At 39.8% G+C, this 24,378-nt stretch overlaps 1 protein-coding gene across 4 annotated transcripts in view; it reads left to right on the forward strand.

The window, feature by feature from the left end:
- The window catches only part of AGPS (alkylglycerone phosphate synthase), a 99,123-nt gene that overhangs the window by 25,531 nt on the left and 49,214 nt on the right, over nt 1-24,378 (forward strand). For 2 of the 4 annotated variants that reach the window (XM_064514996.1, XM_064514997.1), the window contains one exon: nt 21,801-21,890. In XM_064514996.1, the coding sequence (XP_064371066.1) occupies nt 21,801-21,890 (90 nt within the window). Of the gene's footprint in view, nt 1-7,410; nt 7,709-21,800; nt 21,891-24,378 lie in introns of those variants that run through there. The other 2 variants (XM_026092504.2, XM_026092514.2) reach the window with 2 other exon arrangements.

Below are 24,378 nucleotides of genomic sequence, written 5' to 3' on the forward strand. Positions count from 1 at the left end.
TGAGAAAGTATAATTACAGTATAGTTATCACAGCTTATAGAAGAACAACAACACACCTCTGGAAATTGTTTCACAATAGCTTTTTTTATTAATTTATCTAGTAGAGAAATGCCCTCTTACCAGTTCATGAATTATTTGAGCTAACATTTAGAAAGTTAGTAAGCCATTAATTTACAGTTTGACTAAGTTATATTTTACTTACATTATTGATAAGAAAAAGTCACACCCCAAAGTTAAGACAAAAGCTTATGAAGTCAAGCAAAAGTTAAGACTGTGCATATTTAAGCTTGCCCATATTGCTCAGTTTAGCTCCCTTGATATTTTTTTTACATCACCTCCTCCAGGGTAACATAATTATGCATTTTTCTGTGTTGCTGTCTCTAAGAGATAGCAAAGAGCAGGAAAATGGTCATACTAGTTCAGGCCATAGTCCATCTAACCATGTATCCCGTCTCTAGTGCTGGCCACAAGCAGACAACTTGAAGAGTAAGAACAGATAAAGCATATATGGTATTTCCCCCTAGTGTTCTGCCATCCTTTAACCATTTTCAGTTCAAGGATTTTTCTTAACTTGTTACAGTCTATTTGCTAAGCTGATACTGACCTTTCTTCCAAGCTCTCGTCTAGGCCCCTGCCAGAGCACAGCACAGGAGCCATCAGGACTCCCTATGCCAGCAAGAGCCCATCCTACAACCTCCAGCAAGGGAGCAGGGCGAGGCCAGGGGTAACTCCCTGCATCAGGCAGCTAAGCAGGGCCAGGCTGAGCAGTCAGTCCACAGCTCAGGGTCCAGATCAGCAGGGCCCATAGCCAGGCAGGGGCAGAACTAGAACCCAGCACTGCTACAGCATCACTAGAAGGGGAACTAATAGTCCCCAGGATGAGCTTAAATACAGGCCCAGAGCCAAGGGCAGGGGTGGGTGGGAGTCCCAAGTGGGGATGTTCAGGGCCCTTAAGGTCTATTAGTGCCCCCAGGACCTGGCAGCTTGTTTACTCATGTAACCTTCTGTGGTGGAAGTAGAGGGAAGGGTTGCCTTCTAATAGGTTTGTTGACAATTCTCTTGGTTATTCAAGTCTTTTGAGTTGCAATTTGTATGTTTGTAAATTGGATTGCTTTTTCTGTTTCTGTTTGAAGTCACATTGCTTGCTATAGGTACTACTGTTCATAGAATCTGAAGTACCAATGTGTAATAGCTTTGCTTTGGGAAGAGCTGTCTAATACAAGGTGCAGGAGATCAATGGTTGCTATACAAAACACAGTATGTAACACTCCACAATATATTTTAATTATTCTTTCCTAGCACTTGTAAACTACAGTAGAAGGACTTGATGGTTTTGATGCTCTATGCTTTTTGCTCTACACCTGCTGAAAACTTGGCAATTTGAATTTAAGTATCAGCAGGTTTTTCATGCTTTTCAGCTTCTAATTTTTCACCAGTGTAGGAAAAAGTAGTTCATGTCATGAAAAGCCAACTTTTCCCATCTTCCTCATTGCTTACTCTGATGAAAATGTTGTTCTTTTGTTGCCCTCAAAACCAGGGAGTTGAATTAATGTTTATCTAGTAGTTCAAAGTTGTTCTACTTTAAAAGCAAATGAAAAACCTTTTTCTGCTACGTAGTCAGTAAGGGAAAAGTGCAGGTTTGTATTATTACACTAACAATCTCTGTTAGTTTTGACTGGCATCATGGACTTCTCCAGGTTGCAATAAAATTCCATTGAATGTTTTTCGAAGTTCTTTTTGCAGTTTAAGTTGAATACAGTACTCTTTCCCTTCTCATCTAGATGTGTGTACAGTTGCTATTTCATCATCCCATCCAAGGCTGGAGGTGTTTCCCATCAATTAATTTTACACAACTGATACCTACATCTCAAGGGCCTTCATGCTACCTTAGGTGGTGTTCATTGATCTGTTGAACTTCATTCAGGGCAAGATAATTTATCAGAAGAATCTCTTCTTTTCACAGCCTGTGTATGGGTTGCATGAGAGTGTAGTCTTTGTCCTTAGCAGCATGTTCTCTCTCTGCTCTCCTGAGTGACTACGGCATTATAGAGCTCAGAGAGACCTTATTATGGAGACCTCTGTGAAAGTAAAAAGTATTTTTGCTACTTTATTTTGTATTACTCTGTAAACTCTTTTTAAAATTATGTTATTTGAAACTGTCAGTGTGCACAACTGTGGAAATGCACATCTTTGATATGAGGAAATGTCATGTTGAGTTGGCATTGCACTCAGACTTGTAGACACACTTAGGGATATGTGAGAAAAAAAGCTTATGGAACTGTAGAAATGCTGCTGCTTTGGCATGGCAACTATTGCATGCTTCAAACTACCGCTTTGTAGCTCTGCTAGCATTATTTAGTGAAATGGTAGTTCTCTCTGTTGCCACAATTTTAGTACTTCTAAAATTGTTCTGTGTGCTAGGGTTTCTTCTCAGCACTTCTACTTATCAGTTAGACTTTATATGAATAAATTAGGCATATTTTATAAAAACATGTCAGTGGTTCACCTCAGGGAAATGATGAGAAACAGCAACACCACAATGTGTCAGTACACTATGTTGCTTCTTTTTATTGTGAAGATCGCTATCCTTCCAAGGGAGCTGAGGACTGCATTCAGAGTGCTAGCAGGAACTCAGCGGAGGCTTGTCAATGCACAAAAGCAAGAAAAAGCCAGAGTGTTCCCACTGAGGGCTGTTCTCACTGTAAGCAAAGACCAGTCTCTTGCACAGAAACAAGGTATTGATTAGCTGTATTTTAGCTGTATTTTTGTTCTCTGCATGATGAGAGTTCACACTGGTTTCAGAACCATAATACCACCATGTCCCTTCTGCCCACAGGTCAAACTCTTACTCTTGAAAAGTAATTGGGAATTTTTTTGAGAATTAAGTCCTGAGGTGGTGATAAATGTTCCTGACTAGATATTAGTTAAATTCCATTTTTTACTTGGAACTTACTATGATTAGGATCAAATACATCAGCTCATTAAGAAATACTGCACCTTAAAAGTAACTGATACAAAGAAACACTCCAGCAAAATATGAAGTCCACTACAATGAATCTAGTATCTCACTACAAACCTTAAACGATGTGGAAGGATTTAGATAACTGTGACTTAAAATCCCTCCAGCTACATCCAGAACTTCAGTAAAAAATGTGAATGGAAACTCAGTCAAGAGACCTACATTTGTTCCCTAAAGACTGTTTTTTCACAGCAGCAGATAGTTAAATGCAGATACACATGAGTTAATCCAGAAAGTAGTATACAAATTATTCACAGGGGGGAACTTAACTCCATAACCAAACTATCAAACTGCTGGAACAGCTATTTATATTGCAGTAATACCAGAAACCTAACCTAAGGCTGAGAGCCCATTGTAAGTGCAATTCCTGCTCCAGGAAACTTATAGACTATTTTCTAGTCAAAGTACACAAATGGCATAAAATGAATTGACAAAAGTGAGAATAAAAGCAAAACAAATACTACTAATATCAGGCTTTTATGTACTGCTTTTCATCAGTAGGTCTTATGCTGGTTGATTGCACATTGTCACACAGTTCTTAGTGTATTTATCTTCAAATACAATCTCTGTAGGGAGATATCCCTGGTTTCTATATGGGGAGCTATGACACAAAAAGGCACCAATATTGCATATGAAGTACAGAACTGAACCAAGGTCTCACTGTTCCTGCACTACATACTGCTCCCTGGAGAACTTTCTGCTGGTTGCTTAGCTAATGGAAAGGCATCATGTTGAAGTATCATGGGAGAAATAGGCCCTTTAGGAGGATTTGAAAGAGGAAGAGTTTTATGATTTTTGAAGTTATTTTCTTTCATATACATGATAGAACAAGCATAAGGGTGCCTGAGAAAGGAATGAATGCATAAATCAACATTGATAGAGAAAATGTCATTATGAAAATATTAATAGTCACATAGATATTAGTATTCCACTTCAAGCTTTCCATAAAGCCGATTGGCTCCATCAAACTGCAAAAGCTAATCATGAAAATAGGTCCCATGGGACAACAGAGCATGCTTCAACTGTGTGACGTATTGCACTTCACAGAGAAAATGTTGGAATTAACCTGAGTAGGTCACCTTGCCCTGAGCAGAACTGTTTATACTGACATCATTTCTGATAGATGTTATGTTGTCTGTTCTTAAAGCTGTCTTATGAAGGTGATTTCATAGTCTACTTAAGTAATCTACAACAGTGTTTCATTTTCACTACCATTAGAAAGCTTTCCTAATAGTAAAGTTGTCTTGCAGTTTGAGCTCATTACTTCTCATCAACATACCAGAAGCATGAAGGGCAGATTGATTGCTCCGTTTCATTTCATAAGTCTTTTACATATTTGAAGACTGTTATCATATCCTTCTTAGTTTTCTCTTTTTTAGGCTAAAGAGACTCAGTTTGTACAGCCTTGTCTTCATCCTCTGGTGAAAAAACTCTATTCTGTTCTTATTCTTTCTGTTCTCCTTTAAATTTTTTGCAGTTCTCACATCTTTCCTGAGGTGGAAACTCAAGGCTGATGAAAGCAATCCAGGAGTAGCTGAGGTCTCATCAATACGTAGCTATATAATCCTTGCAGCAGACATCATCTGGGGTTGGTGTCCCATCTGTATCTCCCCTTAAATCTCAATTCTTCTCCCTCTTCATAGTCCAGGAATCTATGTAGGATGACCCTTCCCATTACCTAAAGGGTGCCAGGGATGAGAATTACAAAGGCTGGAGGGATCTCCACACAGTGTTGTACTGACAGTTAAGCTGATGGATTTAGACAAGCTGAACAGATTGCCCACCAGCCAGTAATCAGGAAAGGCCCTGCTGCAAAGGGTCATAATGACCCCACTGGGTACAAGGGTGGATCATTCTCCCTGAAAATTGCCATCTCGTGATGGTGCTGATGGTTCAGGATGAATCCCAGCTGTTCACACTGGGCCTCATAGATGATCAGGATTGTTTGACAGTTCTGTACCTGGCGCTGGCTGTCCCAGCTGCAGACAGGAATATAATCACACCTGTCTGTGTTTGTCTGACTAAGCAATGGCTATGGATTAGGCCATCAGTCTGGAGGCGCCAAAAAAAAAGGCCATTGCAGATGGGACAATGTGGCTTGCCCTCCAAGCCTATCTAGAATGAAGGAGAGGCCTGTGTTCCCAAGATCTTCTCCTGCCAGGCAATACCTTGCCTTGTCCTACAGCCTGCAGGCAATTCTGAGAATATCTTAAAGGTGCAAGTCTTGCCAGAATGACTGCAGCAGCTGCAAGAGGCAGCATGGCTCTGCCCCAGGTGTGAAGCAGCGGCTGATGAGTTGTGTCAGGCTGGGACTTAAACAGAGCATGTTGACGTGGTCTTTGGTCACATGCAAGGCCGACAAGTTGAGGCTAGGTTTGTGATTGCAAGGTCTGTGTTACTCAGTGCACTCCTCAACACACACAAAATAGATCTGACCTGTTCATCCTGAAAGCACTAAGACTTCACCAGAATAAATGCAAGCTAGTTCAAATCCCTTAACTGGACATATGAGGTATTCTCCAAGATAACTACACAACACTAGTGTGACTGTGCTAACTCTGCTATTATTTGGAATAGGAACCTGACTTGTCCCACAGCAAAAGGTACCGTAAGAAAACTTAAGCATTTCAGAGTTCAGTCTAGAAACCATACAGATTTTGTCAACAAGAGATCTGTCAGTGTTTATAAACAAAAAGAAAAGAGTCCTTGAATGGGATCACAAGATATTTATCACTGTTTGAACATTTGGTTACAGTTTTCATAACCATGGTAGTTATGATAGAAATTAGAATAACTACAACATTATCACTTTTAAACCTAAAGTATGACAGTCTTACATATTCAGGTGAAAAAGCTTGGCTATGTTTATTATTTGGGCAAATAATTTTACTTGAATTGACATATACTGATAAAAAAATTTTTTAACTAGAAATCTACAGTAGAATTGATAGTTGAACAGGTATCAGTGCGTTCATAATTCCATAGTCACATAAATCCACTGCAGATAAATATTACCTATATTAAGGTACAGATTATCTACATACTGCAACAAGAGAACCTGTATAGACTAGCAGAACGATGGCTGTGAAACAGAATTTGTAGCAAGATTACAATGAAAACTCAGAGTAATTTAATTGATTAGTGGCTCTGGAAAGCTACATTTTTGATATTTTTACTATTACTTACTGGTTTTTGACTTCAAAGATTTATTTCTCTTAGAAGCTAATTTTGATAATAAAAGCATGCATTTTTGAGAATACCTGTCTGTAGTTTAGTCAAGAGATAATGAGGAATCTGGGTTGACGAGTTAACCAACGTTTATTTTATGGTTTAGTCAGTGCATGTTTTGCAGTCTACCATTCTCCGAGTTGTTTAAGCACTCTTCAAATTCCTTCAGCTGCCTGAAAAAAGAGAGGGGTCTGTAGTAACACAAAAGTATGACAGTAAGCATAACTTTCAAATAACAGTGATTTTGAAAGTGGGGCAGGTTTACTGGGGGGATTGGATAATTAGGAGTACGGAGCCTCTCTTTTAGCAATATATAGTATGTGAAGAGCAGCCAGCTTATATTATATGGTTAGAGGTACACGGCTAAGCAGCCCCTCCATCCATCACCCAAGGCCTTGTTTTGAGACTCTGCTGTTTGGTCCTTGTCAGCTGTAATTAGATCTGTAACTCCTGTAGGATGATACATCACCAACCTATTTCTTAAGTATCCCACCTATGTTAATGCCATTAATTAGCATTTCATAATTTACTTGTGCAATCCTCTGCTTTAGCAGCATCTTTGTATTCCCTCAGATCTGTTTAGATATCAAAATAGTTATTGATAATTATAGGACAATCTGCAATAAAACCCTTTTTCTCGCTTGTTTCTTAATGTGAGCCACGGATTGCTGACTTCTGGCAGGCTGTATGTCCGCATGTAGAAATAGGCCGAGGCTGGAAAGTTTTAGAAATGTATGTGTTCTTAACTTCTTTCTGAACAAAGGAAAACGCAATGTGACTTTTTGGCACTTAAACATACTCCGTCCTGGACAACTCAAAGTGGGTCCAGCAGGCTGCAGCCGGTCAATACAAATTGTCTGGGTCAATGCTAGAAAGCAGCATTTCAAATCTAGGTCGGGAAATTTCCCTTCTGGTATTTCTCTCTTCTTAAACCGCAACTTTTTTTCCCATTTTCACTGTGAGGGGGAAAGGGAAGCTTCGCTGATGCCAGCAGCTTCACATGACTGAAACAGCCCCTGAAATTTCCCGAAGGAGGGGCAGCCAGGGTTCGGGGGCTGAACGTTTCAGTGCACGCCACCGCCCCGCGAAATGCGGACGTCCTCGCCCACGGCCCCGACGGTAGGGCCGGGGCCGGGGCCGGGGCCGGGCGGGGCGCGCGGGCGGCGGTGCATGCCGGGACAGCCTACATGAGCGGGCCGCGGCGCCGCGCCTTCCGCTCCTCCGACCTTTCCCCCGGTAGCGGTCCGCGGCACAACGCGGAAGTGCGATGGCGGCCTCGGCGGAGGAGGCAGCGGGAAGCGGCCCGGGCTCCCCGTCCTCCGCCCGGCGCAGGCTGAGCGTCATCTCCGGGCACCTGCGGGGCTCGCCGTGGGCCCCGGGGCGGGAAGGGCCCTCGCCGAGCCCCTGCAAGGCGCAGGGGGCCCCCGCGGCGCCGGCCTCCGGCTCCATCCCGAAGAAGCGGTAGGCGCAGGCGGGGTCCCCGCGAGCGAGCGGCCCGGGAGGGGCCGGGGCGGCGGGGCCGGGGTCCGGGTGGCGCCGCGGGAGCGTGCGCTGGGGAGGGCGGGCTTGCTCCCGGCCGGGGATGGGCGTGGGCTGGGGGGCCGGGAGGCCCCGCGGCGGGGGCTTCTGCGGCGTTGACCCGAGCGGTGCGGGCGCCTCCGGGTTTCACAGCAGCCGGGGGGGGGGGAACGTCAGAAAAGCAGCAGGGAGCCGTTGGGAGGGAACGGCTTCCCAACGGAGGAAAGCAAGGCTAGATGCAGCCTTGGGTAAAGCGACGGCTGTAGGGAGTGGATGAAACCTCAGAGAAGTGCCTTTCAATATCCTATTTTTTGTTTCTCTGATGAGTGGGATTGGATGTGGGCAGAGTCACCTTAATAACTGTAGGAGAGTTTTTGTATTTGCAAAATACTCTGATGCTACTCTAATGAAGAGCAGAGCATGCATGGAAAAGCAAGGTTTGTATATGGGCTTTTTGCTGTGCCCACTTCAGTCACGTGAAATCTTCACCTGATATGAATACTGCCAAAAATGTGGGAGCCAAAGGCTCCCGCTCAGTCTGTGGCAGCTGAATAGTTTTGTCATGTCTGTCTTTTCCTGTTTCTTACAGGGTTTAGTAAGAAAGAGTTGTAGCTCACATGAGACCAAAGGAAGAAAAGTAGTCATGTTATCTAGCTGAAAACTGTCATTAGTTTCTGCATCTTTTTTACTGTGTTCTTTTAAATGCTATAATTATCATTCCATGGTATAGCTTCATGCAACTTATAAGGTCAGCCTTTCTGATGGGATGGGCTTGTATTTATTTTGCAATATCTCCTCTCCTAGATGTGCATTTTCTATGTGTATATTGGCTTGTTATCTTGTAAGAGTGTCTTAAGGTTTGGTCGATAGATAACCTAACTGCTCTCCATTGCACTCCCTATAGACGTTACTGTGGTTCCTGTTGGTGTATGGGGGTGGCCTTGAGGCAGCTAGTGGTTATTACTGTGGTTCCTGTTGGTGTATGGGGGTGGCCTTGAGGCAGCTAGTGGTTAAGAGAGTTGTTGCCCCTTTGAGGAAAATGCATTCAGCCCATGGTTTACTTTGAACTTGTTTTCCCAGACAAGTGCAAGCTCCTGCAAGGGCTTTGTGGGAGCAAGCCAGGGTAAGAATTATTCTAGCAGGCTGTTTTTTGTCTAGGACTACAAGCTGAACATACCTGCTTTGGGAGGACTGGGATGTTATGTGCATGAAGTCAAATATTAAGAACTTTGAGAGGCTGTAGCTTTCACTGTGAGAAAACTTGATATTTGTGCAGGAGATGCGTCCTCATGTCAAATGATGCTGCACACTAGGAGAAATGGGTTGTTCCAAAATTCTCTGCTTCTGTGTTGAGCTACTCCTTGGTTTAAGAGTTTAGTATGAAGTAATCATTGTTCTTGAAAAGTATCTGTCTAGCTAGGTTTAGGGATGTATTGAAAATGGATTTGGATATACTGTCTACTGTCAATCATTGCATCCTTGAAGAGGAGGAAAAAAGAATAGAAAAAAGTCTTTTGTGAAGGTGCACATAATCCTAAGGGTTGTTTCTTTCTCCATGGAAATGCAGGCTTAATAAACTTAACGCCTGTACTACTACAAGCTGGCAATATCATTCTCCATACTGATTTTTTGCTATAGAAATAGAATATATTGCTATTTTTATTACAAATATATTGTTCCAGATTAAGAATAAATATTACATTGCTTCTAGGAGCTTATGATCAAAGTGATACAACTGCTTGATACTCTGCTGTGAGAGCCTAAGGGAGCTCCTGAAAGTCTTGATTGGTGCAATAGGTACAGCTTCTTGATGCACCTAGAGTCTGATGTTCTCATACGTATTGAAACAGGAGAACCTAAAAGAAGGTGCATCTTTGTTTTTAGATGTTCTGTCTGAATACCTGAGATGTGATGAAACATATTTGAGATGTTACATGTAAAGAATATGTGAGACTTAGATAATAGCTTGGATATTGGGATTTAGGTAGAGACTGTAGTTGAGGATAATACCCAGGTTTTGAAGTGAGTGATGGGGGAGGATGATTCTGTTGCCTGTAGTGATTCAGGAAGGAGGTAGTAGCATAAAGAGTGGAGAGTGATAAAAGGGCTGAGCCCTGTTCTAGCTATACTAATCTGGAGCTGGTTGACCCATTCAGGAGAGAGAACATACTGGACAGAAAGGTTCACGTCTGCAGTAGAGTAGTTTGAGCAACTGCCCAGATGATTGAAATTACTTAAAGATGGAGAAGGCCTGGAAAGTCATCCTGGAATATCCACAGAAAACTTGGGAGAGAGTGGGGAGATCATCTGTGGGACGCTATAAAGACAAAGGTAAAATACCTTGAAAAATACCATTTTAAGGCAGACAAGGAAGTTGGAAAATGCTACACAGTGACTATAGCAGATGTCTTTAGAGCTTACTGGAAGTAAGGAATTTTAGAAAATCAATTTATATTATCACTAACTTAGTTTATCCATTGATAAGCCAAATGCTGGGCACTCTTAGCACTTATTTAAAATTATCACATGAGTGAAATTAAGGTTTTTTTGGGTGGTGCAAAGTCATTGGTATAAGGCTAGGGGCTATTATCAATACTAATGGGAGTTTTCCTGGAATTCCTTGCTTTAGGCATGGCTTGCATTCTTAGACAAATGTATAATTAATAATAAATCATTCCTTTTTTTTTTATTTGGATAATACAGTAGATAAGAGTAAAATGTCATATTAAAAAAAAAAAAACAAAAAAACTTGCACATAACAAAGCAAACAAACCTGTAAACGAGAACATGAAGAACCAGACAGGATGACAGTCTGACTGCTAAGGTGATGTGGTGAATAGGTAGCTTGAAAAAAAAAATGCTAGGTCTAGAATGTCTTCAGGAATTTTGAGTTGATGATCAAACATCCGTAAGGAAACTTTAGATGGCTGAAACACTGTCTTGGATGTATTGGAGACTGTAGTAAATGCAGTAAAGAGATAAGTCTGAAAGAGTATGGTTGAATTTGCATCTGGGGCTGTGAGTACAGAAGAATGAAGCATGGAGGAGATGAGCTAGCTAATACAGTGGGTCTTTGAAGTGTGAACATGAGTGTAAGGAGCTATGGCTGTTTAGTAACTCAGTTGGTTAAATATCTTTTCCTGAAATAGGACTATTTATGTCCTGCATTTCACCTGCACTGGTTGTGTGCTTCTTCCTTATTTCAGTTCAAAGGTGTCCACAAATCTGGTGAAGCTGCACCATCAAAGAACAGAAGACACTTAAGTATTTTAAGCTTTATCAGAGTTCTAAGTGTTTTTAAGTTTTAATTCAATGTGCAAACGAGGGATGGGGGTCTAGTTAAACTGCTGGGTTTTAAAGCCTTAAAAAGGTAATGGGTGTGCTGAAAAAAATTACTAAAAAGCTCAAATTGAAAAATCTAAATAATCTCTTATTTTTTCCAAAACTTCCATGTTATGCTGTGATTTTTGACTGGTTATTAGCAAGGCCATTTTGCTGATGAGATTTCTTAAGTTATAAACTTAAATAGTTATATGGTATTTTGAAGTTTAAGTACATGGTGAAGAGTTAATCTTCAACTTGTACTGCTGAGAACTTGTACTGCATTCAAAACACTATGACTAAGGTGCTAAAACTCCTTAGAATGCAATTACACCAGGGTAGCTATTATATATGTTAGAAAATCTGTCTGGGGCGGACCTTTTATTGATATCAATCTAGCCATAATAGTCTGTATTATAACATTCAAATCAATCTTTGCACAACATGTTCCTTGTAAAAGGGAGTATTGACCAGATGTAATTACATGTTGTCTCTAGCTCACAGGCTAAAAATTTTTTTGTGTCCTGGAGCAAAAAAAAAAAAAGCAGGGCAGGATTTCCTAACTTCCCTTCTCTGTGGGGGAGTTTCTTCCCTGTAGGATGAAGAGAGGTTGGCGTGGACTCTTATTAGTATGGGCACACTGCTACCCAGGGTAGACTAAGGGATGAGTTTATAGCCAGGCACCTGCTCTGTATCATGTTCACACCAAATTTACGTAAGGGTAACTTTATTCATATAAACCATATCTTCATCAAGACTTGATATAGTCATAACAGCTACCAGCAACTTCCGCAAAAATTTCAAGTAGAACTAGCTCAAAAAATTAGCTCTACTTTAACAAGTAATATTAAAGATGGTTCATATTTCACTACCAATACTCGGCCACCTTTTGCAGCAAATTTTTTCATATCTTGTAAATTTATATGATGGCCAGTTCAAATGCGGTTTTATAACTTGCATTCAGTTGGTCAATTATTCTAGTTCATCTGTAACTACTTCCTTATGTAATCTCTCTTGAATGATGGGCTTGCTTTTTCTTTGGATAGTTAGTGAATTGTTTAGGATAGTTTACCACAGTTGTTAAAGGTGGCTTTCAGAGGAATATGCAACTATGTTTTTAAGAGTACTTTAAATGTCTAAAAGCTTTTTTGTATAAATCTGTTTTTATTCAAAATAAATTCAGGGTTTGTTTAGGTTGAAGACTGGAGGATGACAATACTGAAGTATAAGGTGAGCAACGGGGTGGAGGATGTTGAGGGGGCAGGCAGAAGAGTTTTTTTTCTCAGGTTTAGCTTGTCTTCTGTATGTGTCTTGAACTTGGTTACTAAACTTAAAATTTTGTTTGAAAGGTTAAATTCCATATGCCAGTTCTTAGTGTTGTTATGAAAACATTTAACTCTTCTTGGAGAACAGTGTGTTCTGAAGCAAAGCTTGACACTAAGTTAAATCCTGACATAGCTGACTCCTCAGCTTAAGCTAGTGGTAACTTAGAGGGCTGGTGCCATTCAAAAGCCTTAACAGATCATAAGGAAGTGTGAGCTAGATGAGTGGACAGTGAGGGCTATTGAAAACTACCTGAATGGGAGAGCTTAGAAGGTTGTGATCAGTGGTGCAAGTTTAGTTGGAGGCCTGTAGCTAGCAGTGTCCCCCGGGGGTCAATACTGAGTCCAATATTGTTCAACTTATTCATCACTGACCTGGATGAAGGGACAGTGCACCCTCAGTGAGTTTGCTGTTGATACAAAACTGGGAGGAGCAGCTGATACACCAGAGGGCTGTAATGCTGTTTGGAGGGACCTCAACAGACTGGAGAGATGGGGAGAGAGGAACCTCATGAAGTTCAACAAAGGGAAGTGCAGGGTCCTGCACCTAGGGAGGAATAACCCCATGTACCAGTACAGGCTGGGGGCTGACCTGCTGGAAAGCAGCTCTGCAGAGAAGAACCTGGGGGGTCCTGGTGGATGACAAGTTGACCATGAGCCAGCAATGTGCCCTTGTGGCCAAGAAGGCCAATGGTATTCTAGGCTGCATTAGGAAGAGTGTTGCCAGCAGGTCGAGGGAGGTGATCCTCCCCCCCTACTCAGCCCTGGTAAGGCTACATCTGGAGTGCTGTGTCCATTGCTGGGCTCCCCAATACAGAAGAGCTACTGGAGTGAGTCTAGCAAAGGGCTACTAAGTTGATGAAGGGACTGGAGCATTTCATATGCGGGAAGGCTGAGAGAGCTGGGCCTGTTCAGCCTGGAGAAGAGAAGATTGAGGGGGGAATCTTACCAATATGTATAAGTATCCGAAGGGAGGATGTGAAGAGGATGGGGCCAGACTCTTCTCAGTGGTGCCCAGCAATAGGATGAGAGGCAACGGGCACAAACTGAAACACAAAGTTCTGTCTGAACACGAGGAAGAACTTTCTTGCTGTGACGGTAAAGAAGTCAGACACCATCCTGGCCAACATTCTCTAGGTGACCCTCCTTGAGCAGGGGGCTTGGACTAGATGATCTGCAGAGGTCCTTTCCAACCTCAACCATTCTGTGATAAGAGTAAGAGCCTGTTGCATTGAGGAAGGTGTGGCAGATCGCATGGGACTTGAATCAAAGCTGTTGTTAATTGCTAATCAAGGTTAATGATCAAAATAGAGGAACAGATAACATGATTCTCACTTTTAAGTGTTAGCCTGATTAAAAAAAACAAATAAATAAATCACAATTTGAAGGCAAGTGTTACTTCATATATACTAGCAATACTTTCATGTTTGTGCCCGAAGAGGTGACTACTTGTAGTTAGATGATAGTTAAGTAATCTGTCAGAACGGAATTTATCCATGAGCTTAGTAGATACCTTGTTAAATCTTTGATATCAGGTAAACCAAATTAGATATTCATTGGTTAAATTTTGCCAGAAAAAACTCTATATACTAATAAAAGTATAAAGTATGTTTAATACATAAAGTAAAACATGAAGTGTTATATGAAAACAAGTAGCTGTTTTTACAGGAAAAGAATTTTGTAGATCAACTTCATGATGTTTACTGAGGTCTGAATTCTTATGCACAAGAAAATGAAGACTATATAGCTATTTGTTCTCTTCAGTCCAAATAAATTTTAAATAATCTCTGCTAATACAGTAGACTAGGATGATTACTTCAACTTCCTAAAAGGTGCTCCGAACTGAAGTAAATTAAGACCATCTGTAGTGTAACACATTGCAGCCAACTAGACTTCCCTGAAGTGTTACTGTACTTCTTAGACTGAATGTGGTGGACAAGCATAATGCCTTGTTAAATCCAAAAGTGGCTGCTGTATGCAGGTTTTCAGGGTTGGTATGACAGATCAAAAGTATTCTTTTACAGTTATCTCTATGTGCCACAAAACATGCTATAAATTCTCTATGTGGTAGGTAAAGCAGTATTGTCCGGGAGCTGACTTATTTTGCTTGAAAAAATAAATAGCAGACTCTTGATCCATTTATTAACTTGGATTTTTGAAGATGGTGAAGCAGATTTCTGGTTTTTTGCAAGCTTAAAGAAATACTGCTTGCAGGACTGATCTTAAGGTTCAAAAAGTAACAATTTTGATGTCTGTTCACCTGAAAGTAGCCGTGTGCATTTTGTAGTATGGCAGTCTCTTCAAAGAGAAAAACAAAACTGGCATCCTCTGAAGTAGAAGATACAATGGATATCGCTGCTTGTAAAGTATTCCATCACATAAGGATTATCATTTTGCTAAGTGTGCATATTTGGAAGCTTAGGAATATTGGTTTTCCTGATATTGAGTATAGTATTTCATATTTAATTCACCCAAATTGACTAAAACTTTCTGCAAGAGAACATTAGAAAAAGACCCATTTCCTTGTTCTTTGGGGCTTCATTTATTCCACATATATGTAAGGAGAAGTAATGCTATTCTGTCACAACAGCTGGAAAAGGAGAACACACTCTGCTTTCAAGTATCTGGTATCTTCAAGTCTATTTTATACCTTAACTTTTGTGATTGCACTTGCAGTTTAACTTTGCTCTTAAATTTTAAATATGAACTTGGATTCCTGTTGCTGTACTGGATATTTGGCAAACAGAGAACAGTGATTGAGTTAGGTGTATATGCAACTGCAAGGGTTTTGCTGAAAGCTCAGGCTGCAGAACCTGAATGTGTCTAAGGTTGTAAGACAGACATGTTACTTGACTTCAGACTTGAGAGCGATTACTTTTGGTTTGCTGCAGGGAAGACGCTCCAAGAGGGAAGAAGTAAAGAATGACAAACAGCAGATATTCCCTGCCTACAGCGTGTCATTCTTCTCCAGATAAATGATGCTATCACAAAGCAGCTCTTGAAGAGATTCCTAGGGCTACATTCTCCTTCCTAATTTCTAGGCAGCTAATGCTAATTCAGTACTGACTTCAAAAAGACTTGAGTGGCTTGCTTTCTTGGTGGTTGATAACAGAGTCACTATATAACTTAAATAGGATCTCTGCTCCAGATAGGGAGGGAGAGTGACCTCCCAGCATCGCTGAAGGAATGGGTTCTGAATTTCCAGTTGGTCTTCTGAATCAGTAACCAAACAGTAACCAGTTAAGCTGGGCTTTGAGGCATTACTGTTTGGATGATATGTTGTTGATGCAACTCCTTAGCACTATAATACTGCCTGAATCTTACTGCACACTTATCTTGGATTTTGCAAGAGCTATACATCTGTAAGACCTTTTTGCTTTGCTGCATTAGGCAAATACTGGTGTTTTAGCCAATATGGTAGCCGTTAGAGCTGCCACTTTAAACTCACTTCTAAGAATATGCTGGTTCTTGGATGACAGGAGTGTCTGTACATATATCATTTTTCAATGCTTGGCATCAGCTGATGATTGAGTTGAATGTACTGGTGGCTGTGATGAGGAAATTATGTAAGCATTTTGGCTTTGGTGCTCTGAGTCGCACTGATTCCATTGCATTGGATTGCCCTGTTTCATCTTGCTGTAGGGTGGCTTCCTTGAAAGAAATACATGGAACTATATTGTTTAGTCTTTTAGCAGATTAGCTCGAGCTTGCTTCACTTCTGTGTATAGCGTTCCAGTTCTCCAGATTGTTTTGGAGAAGAGGGAGAAGTTTCGTTGATACTTGATGCGTGCTTAGATGGTGTATCTGTATAATGAGGCAAGCAATTCAGTGTCGGCATCCTTTGATAAATCGTCATGACACGAGTGAAGTAAATTTGTTCATTGCTTGGTTCTCATACTTCACCAAGTGTGATTTCATAGCTTCATCATAAGTGAAAAAACGTAGTGTTTGCCTTCTGAAGTTATAAAGGTAATGATCAGTGTGTTTTAGACTTTGGAAAAATAAAGAGCTGAGTAACTGTTTATGGTATTTTTCATTTGAAGAAAAAGCGTAGCAGTTCTGCGTCTTGTGTATGTAGTTATTTGATATGTACTTGTGACTTGAATTTGAAAGTACTGAAACTAATATCCATGGTATGATTTCCATGTGAGCTGAGCATCTTGATACTGCACTGCAGTACCTGCTGGAAGGTCTGTGCTTGCTTTTCGGTTAGTACTGGCTTTCTGGAGGAGGGAAAACAATTTTTGAATAGTCAGTGTCTGTCACTAAAGCATGAGATTTAAAGCCTGTATTGGTTTAATTAAAATGTTCAGTTAGGCCTGGAGGCCTTAGTCTGCCTGCCTGGGTGAGTAGCATACAGGAGGAGCGCTGCTTCAGCCAGCGGTGTGCGGAGAAGGGTTTGCGTGCTCAAAGCAGTGAGCAGGGTTTACTGTGCGCTGCCTCAGACTAGGCGTGCTGCGCTCCTACTGCCACATGTGCCGGCAGTGAGGCCGTGCCTGCCTAGTGTGGGGAAATACTGCCACCGAGTGGGCTTATTTCTCAACTTTTACATGCCTTTAATTGTTTCAGGGCTTTATGTATAATATCTTGTGCTGTAACTGGAAGAGCTTCCTGCCCAGTGACTCCTGAGTATTCTGTAACAAGTTCTCTAGAGGAAGAGAAGTGAAGAAAATGCTTGATTTATTTAACAAATATTTTGCTGTAAAAAGTAATCCTTGTTGCATTAAGTCAAATTAATATTTTGATGCTGGGTATTGTAATAAAGTGAGATATTTAAATTTCACTTAGCCTAGCTGCACTGTTTTCGCAACAGTAGCTTCTATTGTCACTGTTTCCATGGTAACTTGTCTTCTTTTGGGTTTTCCCCTTCAGGCAATACCATTATATATAATGTTAAAAGCAAGCTTTGCTTTATTTACTTCATGCACTTTTTTTGTAGTACATCTCTGGCTAAAAGCCAAAGCTAGAAGGAAAGGAAAGCCTTTTTTCTCCTCATAGTATTTCTGGCTAAAATATTCCTACTTTCATCTTTAACAGAAAATCAAGATCATTTACCCCTATTTCTGTTACTGTGAAGGTAGCAAATAGAAAAGCTGTCTTTAAATGATATAGCTCAGGTAGAATGTAGAGCTGAGTAGCATACAGTTTAAAACAAGAATAATACCAAATATTGATGAGAGTCTTTGACTTTGCTGTATATACCCTTTGGAAGGATGGTAGGAAGAAAAATGTAAGGATATGTTTATAATGTAAGGATTATTATGTCTTGCTATATGTTTAACATGAGCATGCCAATCAATTCAACCAAACTGAACTTCTGATTTTTCAGGCTGGGGCATGAAACTTATTAACGTGTTTTGAGATGATCAGTCCATATATCCTGAGTAATACTTAAGTGTTTTTTTGTTATTTACTGTTTAGCTAGCAGCTTAAGAAATTATTTGGACTTTTGAAAAATGAAGATAAAAATCAAGGTATTGCTGCAGGGCAAACTTTGCATTTGAGATGGTACAGAATATTGAGATGTTAGAGGCTATCTAATCTGTACAAGTCTAGGAAAAATGGAAGTACATATTAGTTGCAGATCAGTGTGTAGTTTGAGTTCTCTGTTCTCAGTCAGCACTTGATATGTTCAGTACTCACACATGGGGGGAGCATCTAATATGGGTTTAGGTCTGTATATTCTCAGCATTTCTTTTTGGTCTTTGTACTCTTCTGGAATGAGAGTTTAACACTGAGATTTTGGGAATTAAAAACTGGGAGATACAGAAGAATACACTGCTCACTCAGAACTTGGATCATACTTGAGAGTTAGGGTAAAAATAAGGGCATATACTAATCTACCAAGCAGTTGTAGTTGCTACACCAGTGGCATTGCACAGAGGACAGCAGGAATGCTGCACTGGAGTTGTGGTGTGAAAAGTTTGGCTAAGGAAGGGTATTTAAGCAAATAATGCTACAAAAGGGTAATAAAAAAACAAGGAAGGGGTAGGAGCATTATTACACACACCTCTGATGAGAAAACGTTTGTTTTTCTTCAGCTGCCTTTTGTTTTTTATTATCCTTGTAAATCAGAAATTGTTTCCAAACTTAAGCTGGAAAAGCATGGAAGTGTAGAGCAGGTGTGTGTTACAGTAATTTCCTTCATTTGAGGGACTTGGGATAGTGAAGCAGCTCTGAGAAGCAGCATAGTGCCCTGGCCTCTATCTTGCAGGGCTTTTTACCTTTCACCTCTTCTGAATAATACATAAACTAATGCCCAGCATCCCACACACTCTGAAGGTTTTTCCATCCACTCTTCCAAAAAGTTCTTACAGCCTTTGACTGAATTGCACCATTATGATATTGCCTCAGTAGTCAGTGAGGCTTGCGCATCTCCTCTGGATGTTTTCTGCTTTCCTCTGCATGAAGGGTAGTTCTCTTAAGTCTTGAGTTTTATCAAGCATTAAACCATGAAGTCTTGCAAAACTATGTGACATAAGCTAAGTAGCTCAGTCTTCACTAGAAGCTGCATCAATTATAAATCAGAGTTGACTGATTAGTCATTGTATTCTAAAATCCTGTCTTTTTAGGCTTGTTTTTCTAAAAAGCTGCATGCAGTATTTTCTCTAATCTGTCCCTACTGTGTAAGCCTGAAGTGCTGCTAACTACTGTTGAATAAACCAAATAATAGTTCTTACGTTGGCAGTACTCTCTGATGTTACAGATCAAAATAAAGGATACATATCAGGCTGATTAGGAAGACAGCCCTCCCCATCTCCAAATAAAGTCCTTAAACTTGCTTGGGATAGTTTTGAATATAAAATAAAATGCATCTAGTTCATTTTGATGGCTTGTCTGCCTATCACAGGAGGTGATATTGTCCATTGTGCAAGAGACAAAGGTCTCCTGACCTGGTGTTATCTGAACAGTTGGTTCTAAACCCCTTCCCCCTCCCTTTTTTTTAATAAACACTTAAAATCCAGTATGTAACAGTTTTAAAGTTAATTACTCTCACCACTTCAATAACGAGAGCTGTGTTGTCTTTCAGAGTAAACCATTATATATTGTTTTTTTTTCACTCAGGAATAGTTCAATGTTAAAGACTTTTCAGGAAAAAAATTAAATACTGACATCCCAACCTTGGTTGGGTGCTATTGTTTTTTTTAAGTCTGAAAACGCTGAGTACCTTAACACCAACCTAGGTAAGTGGGCATTTTTAAAAAAGGCAAGCAACTGGAATACAGCCTGCTTAGCAGAAAGACCTCACATTTGGGTGTTGGTTCAGTGCCGTAACTAGCAATACCCCGTCCTGAACATTGGGAGAGGTTTCTGTACAGGCATCAGGACTAATGATAGCTTCAAAGTTGCACTAAGTACTATCTAATGTCACCAATCCCTTTAGAATCCAGGAGAGACCCTGGCCCTGTGTGGCTGCAGGTTTGGGTTTGCTTACTCTCGCCTTTGTTTCATGCGTCATATTGCACAACAGTGCCAAAACAAGCTGTTAAAGAGGACCTAAGCTCCCTAAACTAGGGCAAAGCTGCCTGAGCCTTCCTCTGACTCGCCATGTTAATACCAAGTTTGTTCTGACTTTGTGATTCAACAAGCTAAAGAGATGAGGTGTGCACAAATACTGTGTTTAGTCAATAGAGGGAGAAATGTTGCTTTGAGGATGACTCCAGGCCTGGGGGTTCTCAGGGGAACCTGTAGTTTAACAAATGCTGCTTCGGTTGGTCAATCCCATGTCAGCCTGCTCTCAGCTGGGAGTAGCTCAGCTGTATAGCACTTAGTGTCTGTGTGAAATTCGTTTTCAAATATATATTAAAAATTATATGCATTTTTGTAGATAGTTCTATATTACTTATGTATTACATTATGTATATGTTTAGTTTATATACTTAATGTATTATAAATGCATATATACACCCACACATAATATGCTTAAATCCAAACACTTGTTACCAGCTTGTTAATTCACTGTCATATTCTAGGTGATCACAGGGCATTCCTTTGGTGTCAAACTAGAGTGGATCCTTCCCTTTTTCTGAGAGAACATTGAAAGTGCAAAGACTGGTCCTGTTGAAATAGGCAGCACAGCAGAGGGGCTTCTGTATCTTAACAGTTGTTGGGCTAAATGGTTTAATTTTGGCTGAAGCTTTAGAATCACTTCAGTATGGAGGAACAATATATGCAATATGCCAGTTGAAGCACTTCTGTTTCAAACTGCAGTGGAATAGGTGTCCATGTGGTTTCCATTTGACTAATTAAAACCTTGTGTACAGGCCATTTGAAGAAAACTAACTCTGATTAAGCAGAGTCTGTTTAATTAAAACACAGACAGTCATGTCAGCAGTTAATGTTACTGTTGCCTTTATTATAAAGGCCTTCAGTAATCAATTAGCACCCAGTTATCTTATATATAAAGTTGGATTTATAACTGATTCATGGCAGTTGTTTCTTTGAATTTGCAAAGTCTTTTTGAAATGGTCACAATTGATCCTTGTCTTACTCTTTGACTGTACACTGAAAGATTGAGCTACGTTCACTGTGATACAATGGATTGAGGTAAATCATTTGCCTTTAACTTCTTGAAGATGCCTTTTAATTAAATAAAACTCAGTTTTTACATTACAAATGAAGTGCTAAATTAAATAAATGAGGAATTTTTCAAGCAAAGTTAGATTAATATATAATTACTGGTTTTGTATCCCCGTATCTTAACTATGTTTATATTGTTGACTTCCAACTTTATCATTTTGTATTTTAGCAATTACATATATATATTTTTTTCCATATGCTTTCTTATATCATTACTTTGAGGTCACGTTCAGGTTGTTTGGTATATTATTCCTGCAACTTTTTTTTGCTTTCCAGCATATATTTTTAATCTGAATGCTTGAGGTACTTCATAAGAGCGCCTTGTTACATGAATGTTTTAAGGATGCAGTGGGTTTACAGTATTGATGTTATATTGAACTTCAGTTAAGCTTATTTCTTTATAGAGAATAACAATGCTAAATGTCTTGTTTTTTGATTCTGAAATTCAGCTATTGCCTGTTGGTGTTTTAGTATTTATGTATAGAATTAAAACTAAGCATCTTTCAAACATCACCTTTTTGCTGATGTGAGAATATCGCCATACTGTGTGTTGACTTCAGCTGGTTGTTTTTTTGTAAAACAGCATGTTTTTCAAACATTAAGATGTCATGTCTGCAATCTGAAAGAATAAGAGTTGTGACTGCAGAAAGATTTTTTTTTTGTGCTGTCTTAAGCTATGTGCTTGTGATATGCACTTGCTTTCTTGAATTACTATCTAATAAAGCTTTTTTCAAAGCCATAAAACTGCAAATTGTAGAGATACATGTGGCTTACAGTATGCTAACCCATTCTCACTTTTTTCTCCCTCTAAGGCAAGAACTTCTAAAGTGGAATGGATGGGGATATAATGACTCAAAATTCATCTTCAATAAGAAGGGTCAAGCAGAATTCACAGGAAGAAGGTACATTGAAAATTGGTATCATTGAAGTAGAATGAAGTGTTTCGTTCATTATTTTTTCAAAAGCTAATAAATTAAAAACCATAAAGTTCAGTTACAGGAAGTTCTTTGTTAATTCTCAGAATAAGTTATGAAGTTGTTTGGCATTTATTGGGTTTATTGAACTCTATGTATAGTCTGACATATATACTAAAATAGACTGTGTAGCTTATAGTAAGGTTTATTAAAAGTATTATAAAAAGACAAAATCAGTCTTCTTAGTAACTTTGTATACTCACTGTGCATTGAATTTCCCTTGAAGAATGGAATCAGACTGAGAATCTGCACTGCCTCCTAAAGGCTTAGGTGATATGTGGCAGTCCTGTGCAATCTTGCCAGTTTTGAGAATCTCATGAGCATCAACAGGTAGCTTTACTACTTAAGTTTCAATCAATTTTTTCTAAACTTTCACGAATGGAGCTACTCAATCCTCTGAACTTAAAAAAAAAAAAAAAAAAAAAAAAAAAAAAAAAATTGCTCTTTCATTGTACGTTTTGTGGTGGTAACATACTTTTCTGACTTATTACCTCCTAGCCCTTTGAGCAAACTTATTTTTCTGAGAAAAGTCATCTTTGAGTAAATAAAAGGAAGATTAAGTCTATTAGACAATCTATTCACTTTCTTCCGGTAGCATTTAAGCCTGGCACTTGACATATTTTTTCCTCCCTGAATGGAAAGAGTCTTGCAGTCTTCTCCCTGACTTTAAAAGATATAAATATACTCTTGTTAAGAATAAAGAAAATGAGGAAGAGAAATAAGATTAGTAAGCTGTCCTTCAGAAAAATTCCTTGTAGTTCTTTGAGTTTGTCTGTGTAAACTAGCATGAGCTAGTTTGAGATGAAGTTAAACAAAAACCTAACTGATTTTGAGCATTTTAACCCGTAATTTCTTAATTTTTAGGCTCAGATTCAAATACAAAGCCTTGGCTTAGGCACTTCAGCTCACTTTATGTTTAGGTAGGTCCTGGTGCCTTTGAATGATAGGTCACAATATATTTATCAGGAAACTAGTAACTTTCCTCTGTACATCATATTGACAAGTTCATATTTAAACCAGCCCTTCATACTGTTTCAATATCGATATCTGAAGAGCAGAATGGTGCTTTCTTCCTGGAAATAATGGGATCTGTGAAGCCTATTCCTGGAGTTGAAAGCTATTCTAGAGCTTTTCTAAAGGCCAGATAGGACCTTCTCATCTTTCCATAAGATCTTCAGTAATTATTTTTGGTGATTCCTTAAGCATTTGCTTTAGCTGCTAGACAGCTGACTAGTTATAAACACACATCTTCCAGGTTTGTCTTCTGCTGGTAAGCATAGCTGCTGCAGTGTGTTTTGTTTGTTTTGCGACAAGCTTGATGTGCTCAGGGCATGCTTTGATCGTACACTTGATATGTTCTGAGTAAGTATACCTGCTCAACCGTAACCTGTCTGGCACTTTGGGTAGCCACAGAAACAGGCCTTTGAAGCCAGGCAGATTGCTTGTCTTTGGGATTAGGTTGAGGTTTTTGAGATTTCACTTTTGGTTGCACTTGCCTGAATTTTGTCCAGGTGTATCCCTTGTCCTGATTTCTTTGCTTTGGCCTTTACACTGAAAGGAAATGGGAAGAATTAGAAAATGGCAAAGTATTCAGAGCTACTTTCATAGCTCACAAAGCTGAGGGTAGACAGGATTTGAGGATGCTGACGTGCCACACTAATGAAGTCAGAGTAAGAATATTTCATTGTTTCCATAGTTTCCTCTTTAGGATTTCATGGAGGAGGTTTTTTTCATGGAGGAGGTTTTTTTTGCCTGGACTTTGACTCTTCTCACTTTATCACTCATTCTTTCAGCTGGTATTTCTTTAGTTGTTCATCTGGGGTAGGTTATGCTCCATAAAAGCTTCTATACAGGGTGCTTTGAAAAAAGAAGGGGCATAGGACTGGACTTTCCTTTTAGAAAGAAGCATTGAGGCTGCTGCTTGTCTGACTAATGAGTACCAGTCAGTGTTCCAGAATGGTGCTGCTCTTCCCCGTCTGCATTCTCTCTCTCTCTCTAATTGATGGATAATATGAGAAGGGCCCTCTTTGGCCACACCAGTATAGCTCCTGTGCAGTAATCTGTCTCAGCAGTAGAAGGAGAGGCTGTTGGAAAAGAGTGGGAACTTGCCTTCTTTGTGACTAATTACCCTTATACTCCTTCAGCATCCACAAAGGTTGTTGGAGATGCCTAGTGCTTTTAGTATCCATTTGCAGATATGTTGTCCATAAACTTGCCTAATAACCTTTGAGTCTACTGATACTATCTGCCTCTATAGCATCCTGTGGCAGCACCTTTCAAAAGGTCATTGCTGCTGTGTAAAGTACTTTCATTTTAGATTGAGTACCCCTTATTTCTTGTGTTGCAGGATTAGGCAAACAGCAGTTCTTTGTTCAACTTCTCTACTGCTTTCTTGATTATGCAAGACTCAGTCCTA

This window comes from Dromaius novaehollandiae, chromosome 7 (assembly GCF_036370855.1).
Source record: "Dromaius novaehollandiae isolate bDroNov1 chromosome 7, bDroNov1.hap1, whole genome shotgun sequence".
Taxonomy (NCBI): domain Eukaryota; kingdom Metazoa; phylum Chordata; class Aves; order Casuariiformes; family Dromaiidae; genus Dromaius; species Dromaius novaehollandiae.